Source organism: Pistacia vera, unplaced genomic scaffold (assembly GCF_008641045.1).
Source record: "Pistacia vera cultivar Batoury unplaced genomic scaffold, PisVer_v2 Contig838, whole genome shotgun sequence".
NCBI lineage: Eukaryota > Viridiplantae > Streptophyta > Magnoliopsida > Sapindales > Anacardiaceae > Pistacia > Pistacia vera.
Window position 1 is genome coordinate 15,183 of NW_022196710.1, and position 23,273 is coordinate 38,455.

General features: G+C 32.3%; 2 protein-coding genes and 2 non-coding genes across 5 annotated transcripts; all 4 read left to right on the forward strand.

Annotated features, from left to right (window-relative positions):
• The first annotated feature begins 9,072 nt into the window (after positions 1–9,072).
• LOC116118139 (cyclin-A2-4) lies at positions 9,073–14,388 on the forward strand. Of its 2 annotated transcripts, none has more exons than XM_031404113.1 (12): positions 9,073–9,178; positions 10,414–10,769; positions 11,082–11,358; positions 11,567–11,703; positions 11,966–12,058; positions 12,572–12,705; positions 12,918–12,993; positions 13,257–13,333; positions 13,426–13,459; positions 13,536–13,685; positions 13,775–13,909; positions 14,057–14,388. In XM_031404113.1, exons 2-12 carry the CDS (start codon positions 10,473–10,475, stop codon positions 14,108–14,110), a joined length of 1,464 nt encoding a protein of 487 aa, XP_031259973.1. In that variant the 5' UTR covers positions 9,073–9,178; positions 10,414–10,472; the 3' UTR covers positions 14,111–14,388. The 2 variants fall into 2 exon arrangements, with proteins under 2 accessions (XP_031259973.1, XP_031259974.1); XM_031404114.1 differs by having other exon boundaries at positions 9,079–9,150.
• A 1,684-nt stretch (positions 14,389–16,072) lies between these two features.
• Positions 16,073–19,970, forward strand: LOC116118134 (D-glycerate 3-kinase, chloroplastic). The gene is given in 13 exon segments (XM_031404102.1): positions 16,073–16,389; positions 17,636–18,021; positions 18,234–18,313; positions 18,396–18,447; positions 18,532–18,573; positions 18,654–18,732; positions 18,813–18,844; positions 18,934–19,002; positions 19,277–19,351; positions 19,479–19,595; positions 19,683–19,733; positions 19,813–19,878; positions 19,881–19,970. Coding segments are annotated over 13 exon segments (1,356 nt in total). The 5' UTR covers positions 16,073–16,151; the 3' UTR covers positions 19,950–19,970.
• Positions 19,971–21,471: 1,501 nt separating this feature from the next.
• On the forward strand, positions 21,472–21,543 carry TRNAM-CAU. The gene has a single exon. It is a non-coding gene; the product is annotated as a tRNA-Met (tRNA).
• Positions 21,544–22,665: 1,122 nt separating this feature from the next.
• Positions 22,666–22,737, forward strand: TRNAM-CAU. The gene has a single exon. It is a non-coding gene; the product is annotated as a tRNA-Met (tRNA).
• Positions 22,738–23,273: the final 536 nt, after the last annotated feature.

Here is a 23,273-nt window from a genome sequence, read left to right on the forward strand (position 1 = left end):
TGAATCATCACCATATGAAAAAGGTTGATCGGTTGCGACAACATACTTGGCCATATAGTCTCTTATGCTTTGTTGACTATATGTGAAACTAGAATTCTCGCCCATTATAGTATTTGATTGACTACATGTTGAATCACATACCGATGCAAGTGCCCTTGTAAATGAAATTTGTTGTTGCCCTTTTAAATGTTGTGGCATTTTCTTGCAATGCTCTTTTATATGCCTTCGGAGATGCCTGGTGCCACCTGTACTTAAACCGACCAAACTAAAACCATAATATTTGCACACTGTGCATCGCACATGTTCACCACAACTTGTTTCTTGTGTTTGAGTAAAATGCTCCCAAACCATTGATTTTTGCTTTCTTTTCTCTTTTGGGGGTGGTGGGTGTGACTGTGATAGATTATGTGGTTGCTGTAGTTATCAAAATAATCACAAAGATTAAATTCATTTGAATTTGGATCCATTTTGAAATTTGACTAAAAATTAAAATAAATTCGATGAAAAAAAAATAATTGAGAATTTGAGAGAGATTATGAGAGGTTGAGAGTTGAGAGAGAAAGGAGAATGACGATTGAAATTGGAGTGTGAAAAAATAAGAGAAATAACGGGGTATTTATAGGAAAAAAAATAAAAAAATGTGAAATAGTCGTTGCCCCCCTACGTAGGAGGGTAATGACTATTTTTTTTTTTAATTTTTAATTTTTTTTCATGCTATGTCGTGCCGGCCCACATGCCTTTTTTAAGGCCCACAGCACAACCCGCATGATCATGGGTTGTGCCATGCCATGGGCTGGCACGGCCCACTGCCAATTCTACTGGCCCGCTCATAGTCATAGGTGACACTTCACTCTCTCAACTTACTCTATATATTAAAAATGTCACTCTTTCTCTTTCTAAAGCTTGCTTTTTGAATCTTAGAACTCGAAAATCAGGTTAATTTCAATCCATACATATGTCTAGGTACATACATTTTCATATATGAACATATCCATTTGTGTTTATGTCTCTATATTTTCTTGAATTACTGTTTTTGAAGCTTATTTACTACCACACATTGATTAGGGTTTGTTGTGATTTGTGAAAATGTGAGACTAAATTTTCAATCTAACACTGATGAGAGAGAAGTTAAAGATAATTACATTTACGACCCATTTAAACGGGGGGAATATTAGATAACTTGGATAATATTTTTTAAATTGAGCAGATGATGATGTTTGGTTGATTTGTAAAAAATTATTCCTGAAATCTTTTAGGACAAACAGTGGCATTTGGGGGGTAAGTTTTTGTCCCACGTTGGCCTTAAATAATTGAGCATTTGGTCCAAATTACCCTTATATTTGTTAAGATTTACAAAACACCTAATTCACTTATGCAGACCATTTTGTCCTCACTCTTTAAATTTTCCGGATGACATTGCCCTTGTTATTATCATTATTTACATAAATGCCATTGTACTCAAAACTGGCCACCACTGCCTGCTGCCAGAGGCTGCCGAAAGACGCCATGATGGCATAAGATCGGCCGTATATAGCCGGCTATGTGCCAGTGAGGCCTTTTCCGGCCATGGATCACAGATCCATGGTCCTGGCCATGGATGACATATTTTCTATCCCATGTTGCCCTTAAATAATTGAGCATTTGGTCCAAATTACCCTTATATTTGTTAAGATTTACAAAACACCCAATTCACTCATGCAGACCATTTTGTCCTCACTCTTTGAATTTTCCGGATGACATTACCCTTGTTATTGTCATTATTTACATAAATGCCATTGTACCCAAAACTGGCCACCACCGTCGACCGCCGTTGACCGTCGCCAGAGGCTACCGAAAGTCGCCATGATGGCATAAGACCGGTGGTATATAGCCAGCTATGCCTTTTCCGGCCATGGATCACAAATCCATAGTCTTGGCCATGGATGACATATTTTCTGTCCCATGTTGCCCTTAAATAATTGAGCATTTGGTCTAAATTACCTTTATATTTGTTCAGATTTACAAAACACCCAATTCACTCATGAAGATCCTTTTGTCCTCACTCTTTAAATTTTTTGGATGACATTGCCCTTGTTATTGTCATTATTTACATAAATGCCATTGTACCCAAAACTGGCCACCACCTCCGGCCGCCATTGACCGCCACCGGGGGCTACCGAAAGTCACCATGATGGCATAAGACCGGCCATATATAGCCGGCTATGTGCCAGTGAGGCCTTTTCTGGCCATGGGTCACAGATCCATGGTCCTGGCCATTTCACAACCAGATCTGTGGCACTGCCAATAGCTGTCGGCAATGGCTTGGGGTGGGTAGGGGTGTTTTTGTTAAGTTTAAAACGTTTTTGGTTGCTAGGGTGTTTTTGTTAAATCTGAAAAGTTAGGGGTTAAAAAAATTATTTAAAAAATAATAATAAAAAATATTATTATATTAATATTGAAAAAGGAGTACAATTTAGTAATCTATAAAATATACCCATCCATTTATCCTTCCAACCAAACATATTATTCACCAATTTATTCGAACCAACCAAACATATTTTCTAAACATTCACAGTAGTCTTCAAAGTGATCTTTCTTTCCATTAATATAATATACCCTTATATTAAAACATTATATGATCCAAACGCCCCCTTAATGTCAACTAAACATCTCTTGTCACTGTTAGATCAATAATGATAAATGGTTCATAAGGAGTATTGATAAGAGTGTAATTTATATATTTTTATTCCTTCCATATAATGTTTTTCGTTATGTTTTATGCCTAGTTGAGTGGATTAGAGTTTATTTTGTAAGTTTGACATATTTGGATAGACTTTATGAAATAATTGAGAAAAGATTAGGAAATTCCAGAGTTTTTGTTATTCTGACCAGTCTTGTGTTTTTCAGGTTTTTCATGCAATCAGATTTCTCGATTGCAAAAGTGTTCTTCAGAAAAAGTAAAGTAGACGAATCAAGTTTTCCAAGAAGGTATTATGGGTGAGAATCCGAGTTCGTTTGGGACATCATTAGTTATTGCAAAACCAGACATGGAATCCTATTCGCGAAAGGATTTCTTGGCTGAGTATTAAGTCTTCGGATGGGCCTAACTAGAGCTTTAGATATTGAAAGCAGGTAATTCAAAAGCCCAAATTCATCTACACATCCAGGACTACAACTTTTGTGAAGTGACCAAGCCCAGAAAAGTTCTTTTACATTGTGAGAATCCTGGTGCAAGCTGGATTACGGTTCTGTTTTCCATATCTGATAAGGATTGATAGTTTTGGGAGTCTATCTTTCAGGAAAGGTCTAGGAAAGTAATTTCCGTTTCTTCTAGGGCAGAATTGAGGAAAAAAATATGTTATTTATTTAGGAGTTGTTAGGTTAAAGGGGGAGAGAACAGCAGGAGGTTTGTTTTTAGTTTTTTTTTTTTTTTCTACGTCAATATGTGCGGCTGAATTTTCTTCTTCAGTTCAAGGGGATTTTGAAGCCTGAATTCATGTCACTGGTGTAACTTAACTTCAGTAACATTGTTCTTAATCTCATTCTTATTGAAATTGTTTATGTTATTTTGTTTTAATTGTTTATTATTTTTGTTTGGATGATTTAGTAATGACCTACTACATTGTTTAATTATAATTTTATCTGTTAGAATTAGGAATTGTGATACGTAATTGTCCTATTTCTATTTAATGAGTAACACATGATGATAGATGATTACGGACAAGTTTTCAGTCTGTTATCTTTAATAACATAACCTAAGTTAGATAATCTGAACTTGCGTGATTGTTGCTTGGATTGATCTATTTTCCTAATTCTTAAGGTTGCCATTGAATTAAACTTAGAGAGCTTATTCTAGGTTGTTCAAGGGTTAGGATCTAACTGAAGAGCTTATTTCAGTAGTGACAATTAAGGGAAAATTCGGGTAATAGAGCTTGTTGTTTCCTAGGGTTAATAATTCCATAATAATGAGATAGAACAATGTTACGGTTAGTTCATGTCCAATGCATGTTTAGGTGGATCTTGAACCGAGAACTGGTTGTTTTTAATCTGATATTCTCTACCATTATTTGTTTTCAGTTTAGATTGCATTGATCACACCCCCTTTCATTACTTTGTTATCCTGTTTACTGTTTAGGGTTATATTGTATTTTTCTGTTGTTTTCATTGTGGTTATTGACATAGAATATAAGATTTAATCGAATCATTCCCTGTGGGATCGACCCTTGCTCAGCCTATATACAATTTAGTAGTGAGGTTAGTAAGGTTAATTAATTTGGTGTATTCGGCATGCTACCAAGTATAAAAAAAAAATTAAGAAAAAAGTGTAAGACGTAGTATCCTGACTCAATAGATAATTATTTTCATACTATGAACAAAAATATTTTAATTTATTGTTTTAATATAAAATTAAATTAAATATAAGAAAATTAAAATATTTTAATAATATTAAATTTTAAATATAAAATTATTTATGGAAATATTAATTAGCTAAGATATTATTAATAATAATATTTGAAAATATATATAATATTTCTATAATAAAATATTTTTTATAAATTTAAATTTAAATTATTAATTTGTTTAATAGAATAAAAAGTGAAAAAAAAAAAAGTTTGTCCCAACTTCAGATTATAGATGGGCCATGGGATTGGATTATATCTCATAAAAATGCATCCAAAGTCCAAACATGGAATTGGACTATTTTTCCAACCCATAGTCCCCTTTATTTATCCCAATTCCCAAACGATTGGGACAAGTGATGGGATAACTAGTAGGCAGTAGCCATCGGATTACTTACGCCAAGTTGGATTAACTTTTTTTTTCCTTTTTACATTAAAAAATTTAATTATTTATAATCTATAATTAATATTAAAATATTTATGATAAAAATATTATAAAATAATTTATTTATATAATTATTACTAATTATTAATATACAAATTTATATATTTATTTAATTATTAATTTAAAATGTAAAAGTTTAATAATTTAAAAATTATTAGTAAATTATATTTAATGTTTTTAATATCAATATTTTTATCCAATTCCATATTTCACCAAACACAAGACAGTACCCAAAGGGATTGGCTTAAAAATGTTTGCTTACTTCTTTGAGTTCTTGGGTTCAAACCTTACGGTTGTCAATCACAATAAAATTTTGGCTTACCTGATCCTTTGGACTTATAAAGTGTTCAATGGATCTACATATTAGTTAATGTACGCATAAACTAGTTCGGACGCCCCGATTATCAAAAAATAAAAAATAAAATAAGATAATACTATTATAATCTAATCCAATCCTAGTCCAATCAACCTTAGGAAAGAAAGTTGTATCTCTGTTTGATAGATATAATAAATCTAATTCTAATTCAAATCTCTTATAATAGATATAACTTTTGCATATAATATGTCCTAATTCTAATCCAAATTACCTTATTGAATGGCAGCAGGTAATTACAAGTAAAATTTATAATATAGAGGAGAAAATCACTTACCACCCAAAACATTGATTGTCTTACATTTTCATTGAAGAATTTGTGAGAAATGACTATTACATCCTTATATCATGTTCATGTACCCTCTTTTTATTTATTTATTTTTTTCCGTAGCTCTTCCTTTATAATTTCCCCTTCAAAAACCCTATATCTGAAAAAACAAACACCGTAGACTTTATTATAGGACCCAGACAAAACATGTTAAGTAAGAAGGTTTACTACTGTGTTCAATAAAAGTGAAAATACAATTTTACCCTTCGAATTTATCAAAATGGTAACAGAGAGATTTTTTTTTTTTTTTTTTAATAATTACAGGTGATTTTCTGCTGATATAAAATGTTATAAATTGGACAATATAAAAAAGAACGTTTTCCGTAGATCGAAAAGCCCAATGGGCCTTAGCCTATCACATTGACATATCACATCCATAGATCCACTCAAACACCATCAAAGTATAAGGATAAATGACTAAAATACTATACAAAATATAAAATACAAATACAAATACATGTATTCAAAGGCCCAACTTAGAGAGTGCTTTATAGAAAAAAAAAATGTGTTAAGCTTTATAAAATAACCTTTATTTTTTAAATATTTCATTCTCAAGTTAGTATTTAACTTTTTAATATTGCTTTATTCTAAAATTTGCGTAATTTTTTTTTTTAAGTAAAAAAGTAATTAATCATTCTAATATTGAAAAGCATAAATAAAACATTTTCTTATTCATCATTCATTTGATATGTTTGACTATTAAAGGTAATAGTCTTTTAATCAATAATTTACTTTATTGTTATGTTTTAAATTGAATATTTCCTTACATAAATGACATTCAACTCCAATTATTTTTTAAACCAAAACTCCAATTAAAATTTAAATATATTTTTGTATAACAAATGCATGTTGAGGAATAAGGTAAATGATATCTTTATGAGCAGATGCATATCTTATTTTTAACAAAAAAAAAAAAAAATCTTCTCAAATTGTGATGATTTGCTTTAAAAAGTCGTTTATCAAGGGGTGTTATATCACAAAATAAATAAATAAATAAATAAATAATTCCTAATTGCGACCTTGCATACCTTACACAAAGGAAATGTAAACTTTAACTTAATATATAGTAAGATAGAAGTCAATCCTAAGGGTTAGCCTGACGATAAAAAAAGTTTGTTCATTTCATTAAGTTCTTAAGTTCAAACCTGGAGGCCACCTAACACTTTATGATTTACCTGGTTAAGTGTTCAATAGGTCTTAGAGATTAGTTAGAGTATGTATAAATCAGTCCGAACACTTTGATTATCAAAAAAAGAAAAAAAGAGTCAAATATAACGATGTAGTTTTTTAAAATAGAAAAAACATTTTGTAAATTTATGGGAAAATTCTAGTATTTTAAAACACGGGTTGAATAAAGTCTTTTTATCCAATCTCTTTAAACTTAATATTATAAGATAAAAGTCAACTCCAAAGCATTCGTCTAATGGTCAAGGAGGTTTGTATCATTCATTAAGTTCTCGAATTCAAACACCGAGGCTATCAACCACTTTATGACTTACTTGATTCTTTAAGCTTATAAAGTGTTTAATAGACCCCAAGGATTAGCTGAGGTGCATGTATACTTGTCTGAACACCTGGGTTAAAAAAAAAAAAAGTTAAATATGACGATGTTGCTTTTTAAAAATAGAAAAAGCATTTTATAAACTTGTAAATGAAAGATCCAAATTACCCAACTAATGAACGTGCATACTCTTCATTACAACATAACAATAATGAAGACCATAACCTAAACTTCAAATATTCAAATCATGTGACAATTTGATAATCAAATCCTAGATTTACTTTTGCTTTTGCTCTTGCTCTGTGGTAAGCCATTATTAATACTAAACTAGCTACTTGCGATTTCAAAATGACCCTATTATCCTTTGTCGATGACAAAACAAATTTGAAAAGGTTGGTTAGAATTGACTTTTCAGAGTTCCTAACATATGGGGTCCAGATAACATTGAAGATAAACAAAACATGCGTCATAAAAGCTGCCAACATCACATGATAATTATTTGTAATAAAATTCCAATTTCCCATCTTAACTTTCAAATTTTCAAAACTTTTCACCTTTGTTTATTATACTTTCATAATTAACCAATTTTACCTCCAATTTAATTGAAATTCAAATTTAACATCAAATTAACCATTTCACATTTCTTTTAACTAATCTATGGAAAATAATTTTAACTAAACAAAATTATTTAATATTTTTTTTGAGTGGGGTCACTAGCTCCCACTCGACTTTGAAATCTGAATAGATACGCGTGAAATCGAGTCGAGTATCTAGGTACTCGAACTCGACTCGATTGTTACAACACCGAGTTCGAGCATGATGAATCTAATTTGAACTCGACCTCGGTACTTAAAAGTTGAATTCGAGCTCCTTAATCGAGTTTTAGTTGAGTTTTTCGAGCTTTTTGTATAATGATTGAACTCGACTTATGAAATTATTCGATCTACTCGAACTTCACTCGACTAATGTTAAGTAGAATTTGAGCTAAAGCCGAGTCGAGCTCGATCTGCTTGACTCGATTTTACCCCTAGACACACCCATGAAAATAACTAAATTTTTAATGAATTATAACAATTATAATTGAACTCTAATCATTATTTTATTACACAAAAACAAATTTAAGATCATTAGAAATAAATATAATCAATTTGATTAAGTGGGTTTAATTTTTTAAAAATGCATTTAATTCTTAATAACCCTTTTGAATAAATCAACAATAATTCCTTGCTAATTTCTCCACAAACAGAGGATTACCATTTACCACTTTCTCCTCCTCAGTACAGTCATTAAAAAGGGAAACTTGATTATTTAAATGACTAATTTACCCCTCAGATAGCAATGAACAAGTCAACGTTACCATGGAGTAATAACCCACAAATCCCGGGGTCAAACACGTAAATACAGGAAACTAATCACCTAGATCTCGCAAAATTATTGTTAATCAAAGACTAATCACAAAACTTAAATTAACACCATCTTATCTCATCAGCTCTGTCTTCTTCCTCCCTTTAGTCAACACTCAACCTCTAATCAAACATATTTATGGAAACTTTCCCATTATATCAATAAATAATAATATTAATACTCAAAATAAATTAAAAATAAATATAATATGTTTATTCATCGAGGGACTTTTTAAGGTTTTTATTTTATTTTTTAAATAAAAAATTCGGCTTTCTAGATATTATATAAATATAGTGTTATATGCCACTAAATTTTGTTTATATTAAAAAAATAAAAATAAAAAATTTATAATTTTTATGAAATGTTATTACTAAAATTAATTTTCAGAAGTGTCATTGTCACTGGGAATTGTATTATTATAAGTTAATAGTAATCACATGACTTTAGGTCATATTATATTTATTTAATTTAAATAAACAATTTAGGATTTTTCTATTGGGTCAAATAATAATAATAAAAATTGAAGTCTTATTATATGATAAAGTTAAATATACTTCATCTTATTTTAATATATTTTAATTCCTCTTGAGTTTAAACCTCTCACTATCCCGCCCGCTCATAGTCATAGCTGGCACCTCACTCTCTCAACTCTATATATTAAAAACGACGCTCTTTCTCTTTCTAAAGCTTGCCTTTTGAATCTTAGAACTCGAAAATCAGGTTAATTTCAATCCATACATACGTCTAGGTACATACATTTACATATATGAACATACCCATTTGTATTTATGTCTCTATATTTTCTTGAATTGCTATTTTTGAAGCTTATTTGCTGTCACATTGATTAGGGTTTGCTTTAATTTTTTAAAAGTTTGAATTTTTGTAATGTGGGTTTGGTGTTGCGTTCTTGATGGGATATGGGTTTAGTATGGTTGCTGAGAAAATGTGGGAAAGGGAGATGAAAATTTAAGGCTTTTGCTTAGCTTACTAGGATCTGAGAGAGTGAGGATTGCTGATCAAAGTTAAGTGAGTATAATGTGGCTCAGTTTTTGTTTGTGTTAGATGATTTGTTTTTATTTTTGGAAACATTTTGTTTCTTTTTGCTTGATTTGTGGTGAGACTAAATTTTTTAAAATCTTTTTCCTAATTTTGTTTTCAGTCACTTTAATTGTTATAAATTGGAAAATTCTTGAAGTCATAGAACATAGATTTCTAGACAAGATTAGGAGGAGTATAACAGAGTACAGATTTTGAATTTTTTTTTCCTTCCTTCTCTTATTTTTGTTTTTTGGATTTGTGCTGTCCTTTTCTCTTCTTTTTTTTTTTTTTTGAATTCATCAGAAATTTGGGCTCACATTTTGAATCTGTTTTTATTTTCTCACATCTAGGAGTTTGAAAATTTTCATGCATTTTGTAGTTTCGTTTATATATGGTTTGCTCCTTGGATTCTTCACATTAGTTTGTCATTTTCCTCATGTTGAGGCTTGTCAAGCTAATCCTAGATACTTGATAAATTTTTCTGAGCTTTACTAAGTTTTTCCGTGAATGACTGTATAACTTGGAAAGACATCCCAAGAAATTCTTTGTGAAAATTGGGCAGGAATACATGATCTGTTTAGTAGCTCTATATTGCAAGAATAATTTAGTGCTTTGATGTTGTTTGTGTGCAATTTGGAGGAAAAAAGCTAGTGGATTTGAGATTTCTGATTATATAAATTGAGACTCAATAAATTTCTTGGTAATGAGATAGAGTAACATCTTTAATAACTGCCTATTTGATAATGTATATTCATGAAGAAAGTTTGACCAATATAAAGTTCAAGATCTGACAAATTCATTGATAAGACTGACAAAATTTTTGGTTACATTATTCTGATCTCTGGTTCTTCTGCTTTTCTCTCTTAAGTGTGCTTCTGTTGAACCTTTCATCTCGAGTTCCTGTATTTGAATTTGCTTGGTTCTGATATGGCTAGTTTGTTGCAGGTACAAACTTTCTAGTTTTGTTTAATGCTTTGTGTTGTTCTCCTCCGAGGCCTGTAAATATGAAGAAGCAGAACTCCATGACTTCTAATTTTGGAGAATTTGCTGGACGAGTAACACGTGCTCGAGCTGCTGCCTTGTGCTCGGCTGGACAGATGCCTCCTTCAAAAGCACCTAGGGAAGAAAATAAAACAAGGGCTCTGCGAGGAAATCCAAAACGAGCAGCCTTGGATGAGAACAACAACAATGCACCTGATAATCCACAACATCAGCATAAGAGAAGAGCAGTGCTTCAGGATGCCACAAATGTTTTCTGTGGGAGTTCTTACAAGAGCTGCTTTAATGCAACTAAAATTCAGGTTACTGTATTTTCCTCAATGTTTGTTCACAATTCTGCTTTGTATACTCTTATTCATTCTAATTACTGCATATATTACAAGCTCCTGATTTGGCTAATTTCATCTATGGATAGATGTATTTATTGCATGAACAGTTTTGATTCAAATTCTTCTCATCCTTGTTACAGTAGCACATGCTAAAGTATCTTTTGTTATGATTTACAATTGAAAATATCTGTATTATCGCATATCTAATTGGGTGGTTAAATTTAATTGTGTTTAGAACTTCTTATTTTTCTTTACCAGTCAGTAATGTTAATGTTTTCTTTCCAGGCTAAAAACATTAAGCAGGCAAAAAGAGGTCAGACCAGGGTAACCAAAGTGGTTCCTTCTGTTTCTGTAGAACCGCTGCAGGTTCAAGCGAATTCAAAAACAAAAATCATCAAAGACATAGTGAAAGAAGAATCTAAACCGGAAGAACTTTCAACTAGTTTGGGTACAGATAAACCTCTGCGCTCAACTACTATTCAGGAGGGTGGCATAGACAATCAAAGGATTGCAGACCAGAGTTCCCTGATGCCTTCAGAGTCTCAAAGTTCTCCAAATAAAGGTTTGCAAGTCCTCCATTTCTCACCCCCAAGCAGGACAACTTTTATGTACTAATTTATTACTGGTTCATGAATGGGATTAGAATGCCTGATGAATATAGTTGTGGGAGCTTTTGTATTTAGTATCTGATTTACATATGTTGACTACTTTTATCCTAAATAGTTGCATGCAGAAAAAATCAGTGACATTTTTGTTTCAAATGGTTACAGAGGAGAAAGGCAGCCTTCATGAGAAGTTGATGACATCATGTGATCCTGACTACATGAACATTGACTCTGATGATACAGATCCTCAATTGTGCAGCCTCTATGCTGCTGATATCTACAGCAATTTGCGTGTTGCTGAGGTTGGTGGTGTAGATACCATTCTTTTATTTCTATAGCATTCATGTTTTTCCTCTGTTGCTGTTTCATATAAGCAATTTTCTCTAAATCATGGAACTATGAGAATGACCATTAAAATATAGAACATGCAAATCTAGGATGAATATATATAATTTTTATTCCTATAACATTATAGCTTATGGCTGCACTGGAATGAAATGATGCATAGGCATATTCAATGCTGCAAGAATCTTTAAATCATGGCCTAATATTTGGTTTCTACAGCTCATCCGAAGACCATCTCCTAGTTTTATGGAAACAATACAACGTGATATAACTCAAACCATGCGGGGGATTCTGGTTGATTGGCTTGTGGAGGTTAGAATAGTTTCATTACCTGAATTTGTTATTTTAAATGATCTGAGTAATGCATTTTTTTTACTACAAAGCTTAGATTTTGAGGTTTATCCTGAGGCATGAGCCTTTTATGGCCTTGTTTTTTAAAGACTGTTGCAATGGCTATTACAGAGTGAAACTGTTTCTGCCCAAAAGCAGAAAGGAATAGTAATAAAAAAACAAACTAGAAAAAAAAGAAGTACAAAGAACTTTGTCTTTGCTGGCTCTGGCTGCTGTTTTAGTGCTCATCATGTTGTCTTTAGTTTTTTTCTTAGCATTGTGAATATCATTCACAGAGCATTATTCATTTTCCGAAAGTTTTATACTAGCATTAGAAATGAGTTTCAATTTAGTGTCTCTTTCAAGTTGAGAAAGTAATTTTATTCTTGGCAGTTCAAATCCGTTTTTAGTGATGTAAAGCCCTCGCAGGGTTATATATGCAAATTATAAATGCCAAAATGGCTAATTTACAAATTAATTTATTCTTGGTTTCAGGTCTCTGAAGAATATAAGTTGGTGCCAGATACGCTTTACATGACAGTATACCTCATTGATTGGTTTCTCAGTCAAAATTACATTGAAAGACAAAAACTTCAACTGCTTGGCATCACTTGCATGTTGATTTCCTCGTAAGCTCTCATACTCCATAGCACAGCTCTATATTTAATGATTGTGATTGACTATAAGGCTTGCATAACTTTATAGTCAGTTATTGTTATGCTGATGTATATTAAATATGTAAGTAGCCTCATCATCCAGTATGATTGTTAAGCATATAATGGCTATTTTTTTAGTTTATTTGATTTAATGCTTAATGTGGGTTTCTCTATATGACTTGAAGGAAGTATGAAGAAATATGTGCACCACGAGTAGAAGAATTTTGCTTCATCACTGACAACACTTACACAAGAGAGGAGGTATGTCTTGGGTTCTAGCCACTTAAAATGCTTAACAGTCATGAACCGAAATGTGGAAAATTTTTGTGTTCAAGTGAGTGATATAAAGTAGTGCATCTTCACTAATGTAAGCATAGGTTTTCTACTTTAAAATTTACGTATTTCAGATCTATTTACCCAGAATACTTTTTTATATTGCATCACTAGCAGAGTCAACCTTTCATTTATCCCTTCTCCCTGCTTGAGAAACTTTGTTTGTGTTCCTGAGGAAAGTTATTTTACAGGTTCTAAAGATGGAGATACGTGTACTAAAACATTTTGGCTTTCAATTATTTGCACCAACTGCAAAAACCTTTCTGAGGTACTCCAGCTCATTCAATGTTTAGACATGCATTATAGAATATGCTATGATATTCCTAATATATTTTTCTGGGAAATTGTTTTGGGTCTCAGGAGATTTCTTCGAGCAGCACAAGCTTCTTACAAGGTAATGTGGTTGGTTTATTTGATACCTACTCTTTCTGTTTAAAGAAAGACTAACTTACTGAAATGCAAATTTGCAGAGCCCTAGCCTTGAATTGGAGTATTTGGCCAATTTCCTAGCAGAATTGACGTTGGTGGATAATGGCTTCTTGAATTTCCTTCCTTCCGTCATTGCTGCGTCAGCTGTGTTTCTTGCCAGATGGACACTGGATCAATTATGTCACCCATGGGTCTGCATACTTCTCTTCCTTATCAGTCTTTAAACATGGTTTTTCCTATACTGTTGGAATCCAATAGCCTGACATAATGTTTTTGGCAGAATGCAACTCTTGAACATTACACTTCCTACAAGCCATCTGATCTGAAGATGACAGCGTTTGCATTACAAGACTTACAACTGAATACCAATGGTTGTCCTCTGAATGCCATACGCATGAAGTATCGGCAACAAAAGGTAACAAGTCTGCATGATACTGCATTTACATTTTTTTTTCATCTTATATCATAGATTGTCACATTTCTCAAACAAAAGACCTAAACTTTAAGTGATGTACATTTTATTGAGACTGTAAAAGTTCTCTAACGGGCGTTGTTGTGGCAGTTTAAATCTGTCGGAACTTTGTCATCTCCAAGACTGCTTGAAACACTTTTTTGAAGACAAGTGGTTAAGTGAGTCATCTACATAGGGAGGGGGCTGCAAACAGATAACATTTAGCTTTCAGGTGGAAGTTGCTTTGCTTTTGTTAGTTTCTCCACGAGAGGTTGGTTGTACAATGTCTAATTCTTAGTTTCTAGAGTTAAATTCATTTTCTTCTCAATCTTTGTAGTCTTTGTTCATATGTTCTTGCCACTTCCATCTGAGTTTTGGTTCTTCCAAAACTGCGTCTTTTTGTAAGGTTTGTATTTGGCAATGCAGGAATGACTTCCCACTAAGTTTGAATTTTAAGTATCAAACTGTCAATATTATTATCTTTACTCATTCAATACTCGTACATCATCCATCAGTGCTCGAGAAATTAATCTTTTCTGGTTGTAAAGTCTGTGAGAGACAATGTAACTCTTTGAATGTAATCTTGGCAACCAAAGGCTCAACTCCCTGATTTTGTTTTTCTTGTAATTTGCCTTCCTGTTCTTGTTTAAGATTAGTGTTCATCATTTTTTACCTAAACATTAACTGTAATTTGAGTAATTTATTGATTTCTAATTGGTTATTTAGTTGGAAATTGCAATTGCCTATGTGCTTCTTATTAATGAGAATTTTCCTTTTCATAGGTTCTCCTACCGCAAGGCTTATCTTGAGGTAGGAATGATGATATGTATAATTGTTTTTAGTCTTGTTTAAGTTTTTTCTTTTTTGGATCCTATCCCAGGGCATGTTCTATGGTAGGATGTCTTTGTCTTTGTGTTCTTCTCATCTTTTATCTTTTATTATTTACGTGTTTAAGACAGACAAACAAGAGGAGATTAGGCTTTCAATTTATTAGACTTATATTTTTGTTCCTATCCTAAGCGCTATCCTGAGGTAGGATGGTCAGTTTTTTTATAGTCTCTTTGTATATTCTTTCTAAATGATACTACTTACAAAAAAAAAAAAAACAAAAAAAAATTATAAGGGAAAAGAAGCCTTAAATGTGAAGGCATTTTACCAGGCTTAATTTCTTTCTTAAATTTAATTATTACTCTAAAACCAAATTTCAAAGAAAATATAATAATATTGGAATACAAAATACCATTTTAAGATACGAAATATTAATTTTAGTGTAGCAACATATGAGCAATATTAGTTTTACAAAGACTGAAAGACATATACAAATAGGGTATGCAAAGACAATCTTCACTCTTAATTTTCATGGTTTCTCTCTCTCTCTTTCTCTTTTTCCGTTTTTTCTTTGTTTTTTTCTTCTGGATAATATCACTTTGTAACCTTCTTTGTATGGGTTTTTGTAAGGGTATCATTTTTTTTTTTTTTTATTTACTTGAAAAAGAAGTTAAAAAAAAACTAACGGCAGCAACAAACTTGATTGAGAATGAGAACAAAACAAAAACATCAGAAATTGACATAAATAACCCTGTTCTAACGTTTCTCGATAAATATCCACTTTCAAAAATAGTCACCATGTAAACAACTAATAGAGATGAAAATACCAAAATACCCCTTTTATTTTCCTTCTCTAGTTTATTCTTAGTGTCGGTTGTCCTCTCTCCAGCAACTTTTCCTTTTTATTCTTCTCTGTTAGTTCATCAATCCATCATTTAAAGTATAATAAAGATGGATTCATAACACAATTTTAAAAAATTTCTTAGACAATCTTAACGTGATAGTTTACAATTAATCCGTTTACAATTAGATAGACAAAATATATTATAAGTTAATCATTGTGAGTTACCATGTTAAGATTGTGAGATTGTATTGTAAGCATAATATTGTCCTTTAAAGCGAGTAGAACATTGAATTAAATCAGAATTTCAATCAAAATTTACGAGAAACTTGATTTTATTTTGGAAAATGTGAGGTTAGTAAAAAAAAATAATATAGGGTATTTTCGTCTTTTCAGTTCATTTTAGAGAATGGTATTCTAGTACTTTCAGAACGTCTGGTTCCTAACGAAGGAAACCAGTAACCAATCCATACGCACTCATCGTCATCGAAGTCTTATGTGTCCAACTCTTTGAGAGACACTAACTTGGAGAAACAGATGACAATGGCAACTTTGAACATCTTATCTCCATCTCCAATGACAAACTCTTTATTTAATATTACCAATTATTCTCGTACTTATCACAATCTTTATTATAATAATATTAATATCAAGTGTAAACACCCTTTTTACCCTAATGACACTCAATTCACTGTTATTTCTTCTCTCTTCTCGCAAGCCAAGTCAAACCCGTCTCTCAAATCTTCTCCAATGCCAACCCATTTCTCTAAATCAGGTATTTTTATCATTTTCTATTCAAAGTTTCGATTTTTTAATTTTTTTTTTTTTTTTTATTTATCCTAAGAGAGTTAGTTTATATGGTTCTTGTTATGGTGGAAGTTGAAGTTCATGATTTCAGTTCTATTAGTTTTAAGTTTTTTGAATCTTTTCTGGTTGTTGTTTCTGAGACTGGAATATTTAATTCAGTTGACATCGGTAAAGACAAGATTTTCCTTCAGGAGGTGCAATTATATGTATTTCAATATATAGTGAATGGTACTTAAAATTTTGTTTTTCCTGGATTAAGAACACAAATAAAACCTATATGAAGAATTATTTAGATAATATAGATTTTAATCATAATCTTTAATTATATTTAAAGTATTGTTTACTGATATATATATATATATACACTTAGAAATTTTACTCATGATATTTCTTTTTGTATTATAGAATTTATGGTATAATAAGACTTAAGTTTTCAAATGATACTGATAGTTATATTTTTTCAAAATGTAATACAAATTAGAGAAGGAAAGAAATGCAAACAAATTGATATGTTTTATTTGCTAAGCTTGGATAATTTTGAGAAGAATTTTAATAAAAAGATAAAAACGTTAGAAACTTGAAGAAAATTTTAAAAAAATTCTGGAGGAACTTGCCCTTCCTGGACAACGCTGGCTCCGCCTTTGATTGACATGTAGCTGTATGAGGCTTGTGTAGTTAAAAGGAGGTTAATTTCTCAGTTAACTGTATGAATTACGTTCAAATTAAACAAATTGATATTTTAACCATTGCATAAGCTAAATTCCCTTAAAATAAAAATGCCATACATTAACTACTTGATCCTGTCCTGATTTTTTTTTTCTTAAACTGTATGGTATTCATTGAAATTAGTTCACTTTTTAAGCATCTTCCTTGTGGACATCCGAAAATTGCCTAATTTTCAAATGTAAGTGCTTTTCCTGCTGTTTGCTTGTTGCACTAGATAATTATATTAAATTGAAATTTTCGTAATTCCCTTTCCATAAATTTGATTTCATGGCCGTTTCTTTACTGAAATCAGGAGTAGAAAAGGAGAAAACAGCATGTTTAGTGCTGTGTATAATTGTGTATTGTGGATTGATTTAAAGATACATAGTTCCCCATGGATTGCTGTGCTCAAAAGAACTGCTCAACACCAACCGTTAGTTGCGTTCTGCTGGGCTTATGAGTATTTTTTTATCTCTTCTCATTTCTATGTTTGGGGACTCTTTCTGCAGGAAGTGGATGTTCATGGTTGCAAGAAAATTCCATGCATGAAATTGATGCTGCTGGTACTGGACGGAAGCAGCGCCAATCTTCTTCAGCCTTTCCCACGAAACCTGCTGAAATTTCATCTGTTCAGGACCTTTTTGAATTTATATGCTCAGGTCCTCTCATAGAGAAGCTGGGACTGACCCCGGAGAAGATAGCGGAATCTGTGGACAAGTGGATAGCGTATAACTCATACTTATCTCGATTGTTTCAGCTCAACGAACTGTATCTTACAATACCGCAGAAAGCTAGATTTTTTCACTACTACATACCCGTTTTCTTGTGGTGTGAAGATCAAATTTCTCAGCATAGATCAAAGTTTAAGGATGGGGAAGATATACCTCCCTTGGTGGTATGTGTGTGTTGTTTTCTATTCCAACGTCGGTAACCATTTTGTGGCTTGTTTCATTAATATATAGGAAAGGCTTTCTGGCTTGTATATGGTATTGTGATCAGTGGACATTTTGATAAAGTTTTTTAAGTGATGCAAAGTTCCCAGCAAGGAATGCGGATTACTAAGTATTCTTTTGATCTTATGGTCCTTACGTATTTATGGTAATGCAGATAGGTTTCAGTGCACCTCAAGGTTGTGGAAAGACAACACTTGTTTTTGCTCTTGATTATCTTTTTCAAAAAACTGGCAGGTAGCTTGCAGTGCAACAGAAATTTATTAAATAGACACAATTCTCTGTTACTTGACATTACTGACTTAAGTTCATGTTTCAGGAAGTCTGCAACTCTATCCATAGATGATTTCTATTTGACAGCAGAGGGTCAGGTAATATTGCTTTTGTTTGGTACTTGGTTGTTTTTCTTCTGCTTTTTGTTATCAACTCATGATGCAAATTCATGTTTAATGTAGGCTAAATTAAGAGAAGAACATCCAGGAAATGCACTTTTAGAGGTATTCGTCTATTAAGAATCCTAATAATATATGTGAATTTTAATGGAGTGCCGGAGCAAATTATCTCAATTTTTTGTCAGTTCCGAGGAAATGCTGGAAGCCATGATCTTCAATTGTCTATTGAAACACTAACTGCTGTAAGCAAGTTGAATAAACAAGGTGAGATGTCTTGTTCAGTCAGTTGCTTTTGCACTTAATTCTTATTTACTTTTTTGATTGGTTTTATTGGAGGCATTCAGGTACAAAGATGAAGCTACCTCGATATGATAAAGTAAGCACACAATGATTTCCAAATTTCGCTTGTTCCCAGGCACTTTTTTTGGTTTGAAAGCTGCTTATGATAGTTGTTGTCCTATGCAGTCTGCTTATAATGGGAGGGGTGATAGAGCTGATCCTTCAACATGGCCAGAGGTTGAAGGACCATTGACGGTAACAGAAATCTCATCTTAGACCTTGCATTAATAGAGTACAATTCATATGAATTTTGAACCTGCTTTCATATTGTGTGGATCAAGAACTTAAAATAGATTTCTGTAAATGTTAAAATAACAGGTTTCTTCTTGGTCCACAGACCAAATCCAATACTGATTCCTTGTATTGTGTGTCAGTGTCAGATTTCTCGCTCTATTTTAACTTCTTCGTTATGAGACTAGGAAATATAGTTTATGCTAACAATTGATATTTGCTTTGGTTGATCATTTAGGTCATTCTGTTTGAAGGTTGGATGCTTGGTTTCAAACCTCTTCCTCCAGAAGTTGTTAAAGCAGTTGACCCACAGGTCAGGACTTGCAACATATTTACTAACACTTAATGAAATTGCTTATGCACTTTCTTTATTCCATTCCATTCCATTATCCCAGATGAAAATTAAAAAAAAAAAATTATTGCCGATGTTACTTTCACAGTTAGAAGTCGTAAATAAAAATCTTGAAGCTTATTATGATGCTTGGGACAAGTTCATAAAGTCTTGGATTGTCATCAAAATTAAGGACCCGAGTTGTGTCTATGAGTGGCGTTTACAGGTAGCTCTTATTACTTGATTACTGACTCTTTTGAATGTGGCAGCGTAATTGTGTGCCTTATTACATTATGGGGTTGATATTTTGCAGGCAGAGATTGCAATGAGGGAGGCCGGGAACCCTGGAATGTCTGATGAAGAGGTGTGTTTATTTGCTTTAATCTGCGTGGCGGCATGTTTTAATTTTCTGAAACCAAATTTTCCTGATGGATACACTATAGGTGAAAGATTTTGTGTCGCGATATTTGCCTGCGTACAATGCCTACCTTCCCACCCTCTACTCGCGTAAGGACCTAATGGATCAGATCCAAAGCATTTGCTTCTTATCGAAATCGATGAAGGGAGGAATCCATTTTAGATGAGTAGGTGACAAATATCTTAAGGGGGCGTTTGGTTGGGGTTTATGTGAGATTACTTTGGTAATGGTATCTTATATTACTTGACAACCATGTTTGGTTGTCAAGTAATATAAGATACCGGTAATCTTCAAATACCAATAGTGGTTACTATTGTTAATATGGGAGGTAATCTGATTACCTCCATTTTCTTAGGTATTCTGAGATTACCGGGGTTATCATTTTTTGTTACAATTTTATCCCTTATTAATAAAAATTTTGGACAATAATACCCTTACTTTAAATCAAATTTACATTAATATCCTATTTCAATTTTACCTTTGTTTAATTAAAATTTTGGACAATAATGCCCTTATATTTAAAATAATTTACAGACCACTACTGCCGCCCAGTCACCACCACCACCACCACTGCTACCCAACCACCACCGCCGGCGAGCCAACCACCATGGGTTGCCCTAGGAAAATCATCGGAGTCCCCAAAAAAGAACAAGATTCGGTGGGAAACTCCGGGAGGCTTCGATATGGCCGTTTTCGGTCATATTGATGGCAAAAAACAGCCATATCGGGCCAGATCGATGGAATTGGCCGTTAACGGCCAGATCCCTGGCCATTAACTGCCAGGTCTGGGCGAGATCTGGCTGGAATAGATTTGGCCGTTAACGACCATGTTCGTGGCCGTTAACGGCCAGATCTTGCCTAGACCTGGCCGATAATGGCCAGGGATCTGGCCAGAAATGGCCAAAATAGATCTGGTCATTTTCGGCAAGATCTGGCTTGATATAGCCGTTTTCGGCCATTAATATGGCCAGAAACGGCCATATCGGAGCCTCCTCGTCACGGTGATGTAGTCAAGGATACTTTCAGAGATTCTCGGTGGTGGTTTGTGGTGGCGGCAGGAGGTGAGGGTGATTTCATCATAAATTAAAGTTTTATATAAACGGGGGTGTTTTAGCTAAATCTGAAATATTGGAGGTTAAAAGAAATTATTCAAAAATTAATAATAAAAATAATCTTATATTAATATTTAAAAAGGGGACAATTTAGTAATTTAAATAACATACCCATCAATTTATTCTCTATAACCAAACATATTAATATAACATACCTATCAACTAATCAAACACATTTTTTTAAAGATTTCTTGTAATCTTTCAAGGTAATCTATCTTTCTAATAATCCAATATTTTCAGTAATCTAACATTCCTGAACTAAACGCCTTCTAAGAGTTTATGATTATGTGAAAGTCAATTTTGGTTCCTTAGGAGGATATGTAATGTGCTTAGTCATTTGTTATTAAAAGGCAAATAAATAAGGAGAAATCAATGTAAATGCAATTTGTACAGTGATGTATGATATTTATTTCCAATTGTAAAAGAAAATTGTTCGCTTTCTACTATTAATATTTTGTTCAATTGTAAAAGAAAATGGTTCATATTTTGGGATTTAGCATCATGGAAAGTGAATATTCATTTCAGCTTATCGTATAGTACAAATAATATAATTTGTAATCTAAGAATCAGCAATCAGAGTGGCGCAGCGGAAGCGTGGTGGGCCCATAACCCACAGGTCCCAGGATCGAAACCTGGCTCTGATAGAGTGGCTTCCGAACTTTTTCATTTTTCGATTCTTCTTCTAAACTTGGTCACTTCACAGTTCACACTACCTTTTTTATGTCTATTTGTTGTCGTTTTGGTTAGTTTATTTGATACCGTTGTGGGCTGAATCTCCATTACTTTCTCGCCCAATCCAGTTTGATACTTTGATTCATACTTTTGTTATATTTTCAACTTTTTGATTTTTAAACTAGAGTTAATTTTCAACTTTTCATAAATGCATAGAAAAAATCATTAGATTAACATAAACACCCCACTCCTTTAATTTTCATTAAGGCTCCATTAGGGTTATTATTATTACGAAAAATACTATGTATACATTATTCTCATACAATATTTTTCATATAATATTATGTAGCAAGATATGATTAGGTGAAAGTTTAATTTTAATTTTAAATTAGTCAATCATATCTTGCCACACAATGTTGTATGAGAAATATTGTATGAAAATGATGTATGTGTAGTATTACTCTTATTATTGCACCACCTTCAACATAAAAAATTGACACTTGTACCCATAATTAGCCACTTATAGCTCCTATCCTCAAGTTTTGATGTTAAATTAATTGAGAGAAGAGAGTTTGCAAAGAAAAAAAATATAAAAACTGAAAAAATAATTAAAAGTATATTTTCAAAAATATAACTTTTTGTAGATTGAAATTCAATAATATTTTTTTTAAAGAAAAAATAATCGTGGTCCCAGATATCTATGATCATCCTAAATATCTATGATCGTCCTATACCTCTTTTAAAGTTTATTATTATTTTGAAATATTTAATATATGATTTAGTAATCTGATTTAAATGTCTATTATACCCTTCCCTCAATTAACTTTAAAACAAAAAATTGCCGACAAACCTAATGATCTTTTTCTACGCACCTTTNAAAATAAGGAGAAATCAATGTAAATGCAATTTGTACAGTGATGTATGGTATTTATTTCCAATTGTAAAAGAAAATTGTTCGCTTTCTACTATTAATATTCTGTTCAATTGTAAAAGAAAATGGTTCATATTTTGGGATCTGGCGTCAGGAAGAGTGAATATTCATTTCAGCTTGTTGTATAGTACAAATAGTATAATTTGTAATCTAAAAATCAACAATCAGAGTGGCGCAGCGGAAGCGTGGTGGGCCCATAACCCACAGGTCCCAGGATCGAAACCTGGCTCTGATAGAGTGGCTTCCGAATTTTTTCATTTTTCGATTCTTCTCCTAAACGTGGTCACTTCACAGTTCACACTATCTATTTTATGTCTATCTGTTGTCGTTTTGGTTAGTTTATTTGATACCGTTGTGGGCTGAATCTCCATTACTTGCTCGCCCAATAATTCCAGTTTGATTCATACTTTTGTTCCATCAAATAAAACAAGTTACTTATTCTTTGTTATATTTTCAACTTTTTGATTTTTAAACTAGAGTTAATTACACACACCTCTCTTTAGATTTCAATGTTTCATAAATGCATAGAAAAAAATCATTAGATTAACATAAACACCCCACTCCTTTAATTTTCATTAAGGCTCCATTAGGGTTATTGTTGTTACACTACCTTCAACGTAAAAAATTGACATTTGCACCCATAATTAGCCACTTATAGCTCCTATCATCAAGTTTTGATGTTAAATTAATTGAGAGAAGAGAGTTTGCAAAGAAAAAAACTGAAAAAAATAATTAAAAGTATATTTTCAAAAATATTACTTTTTGTAGATT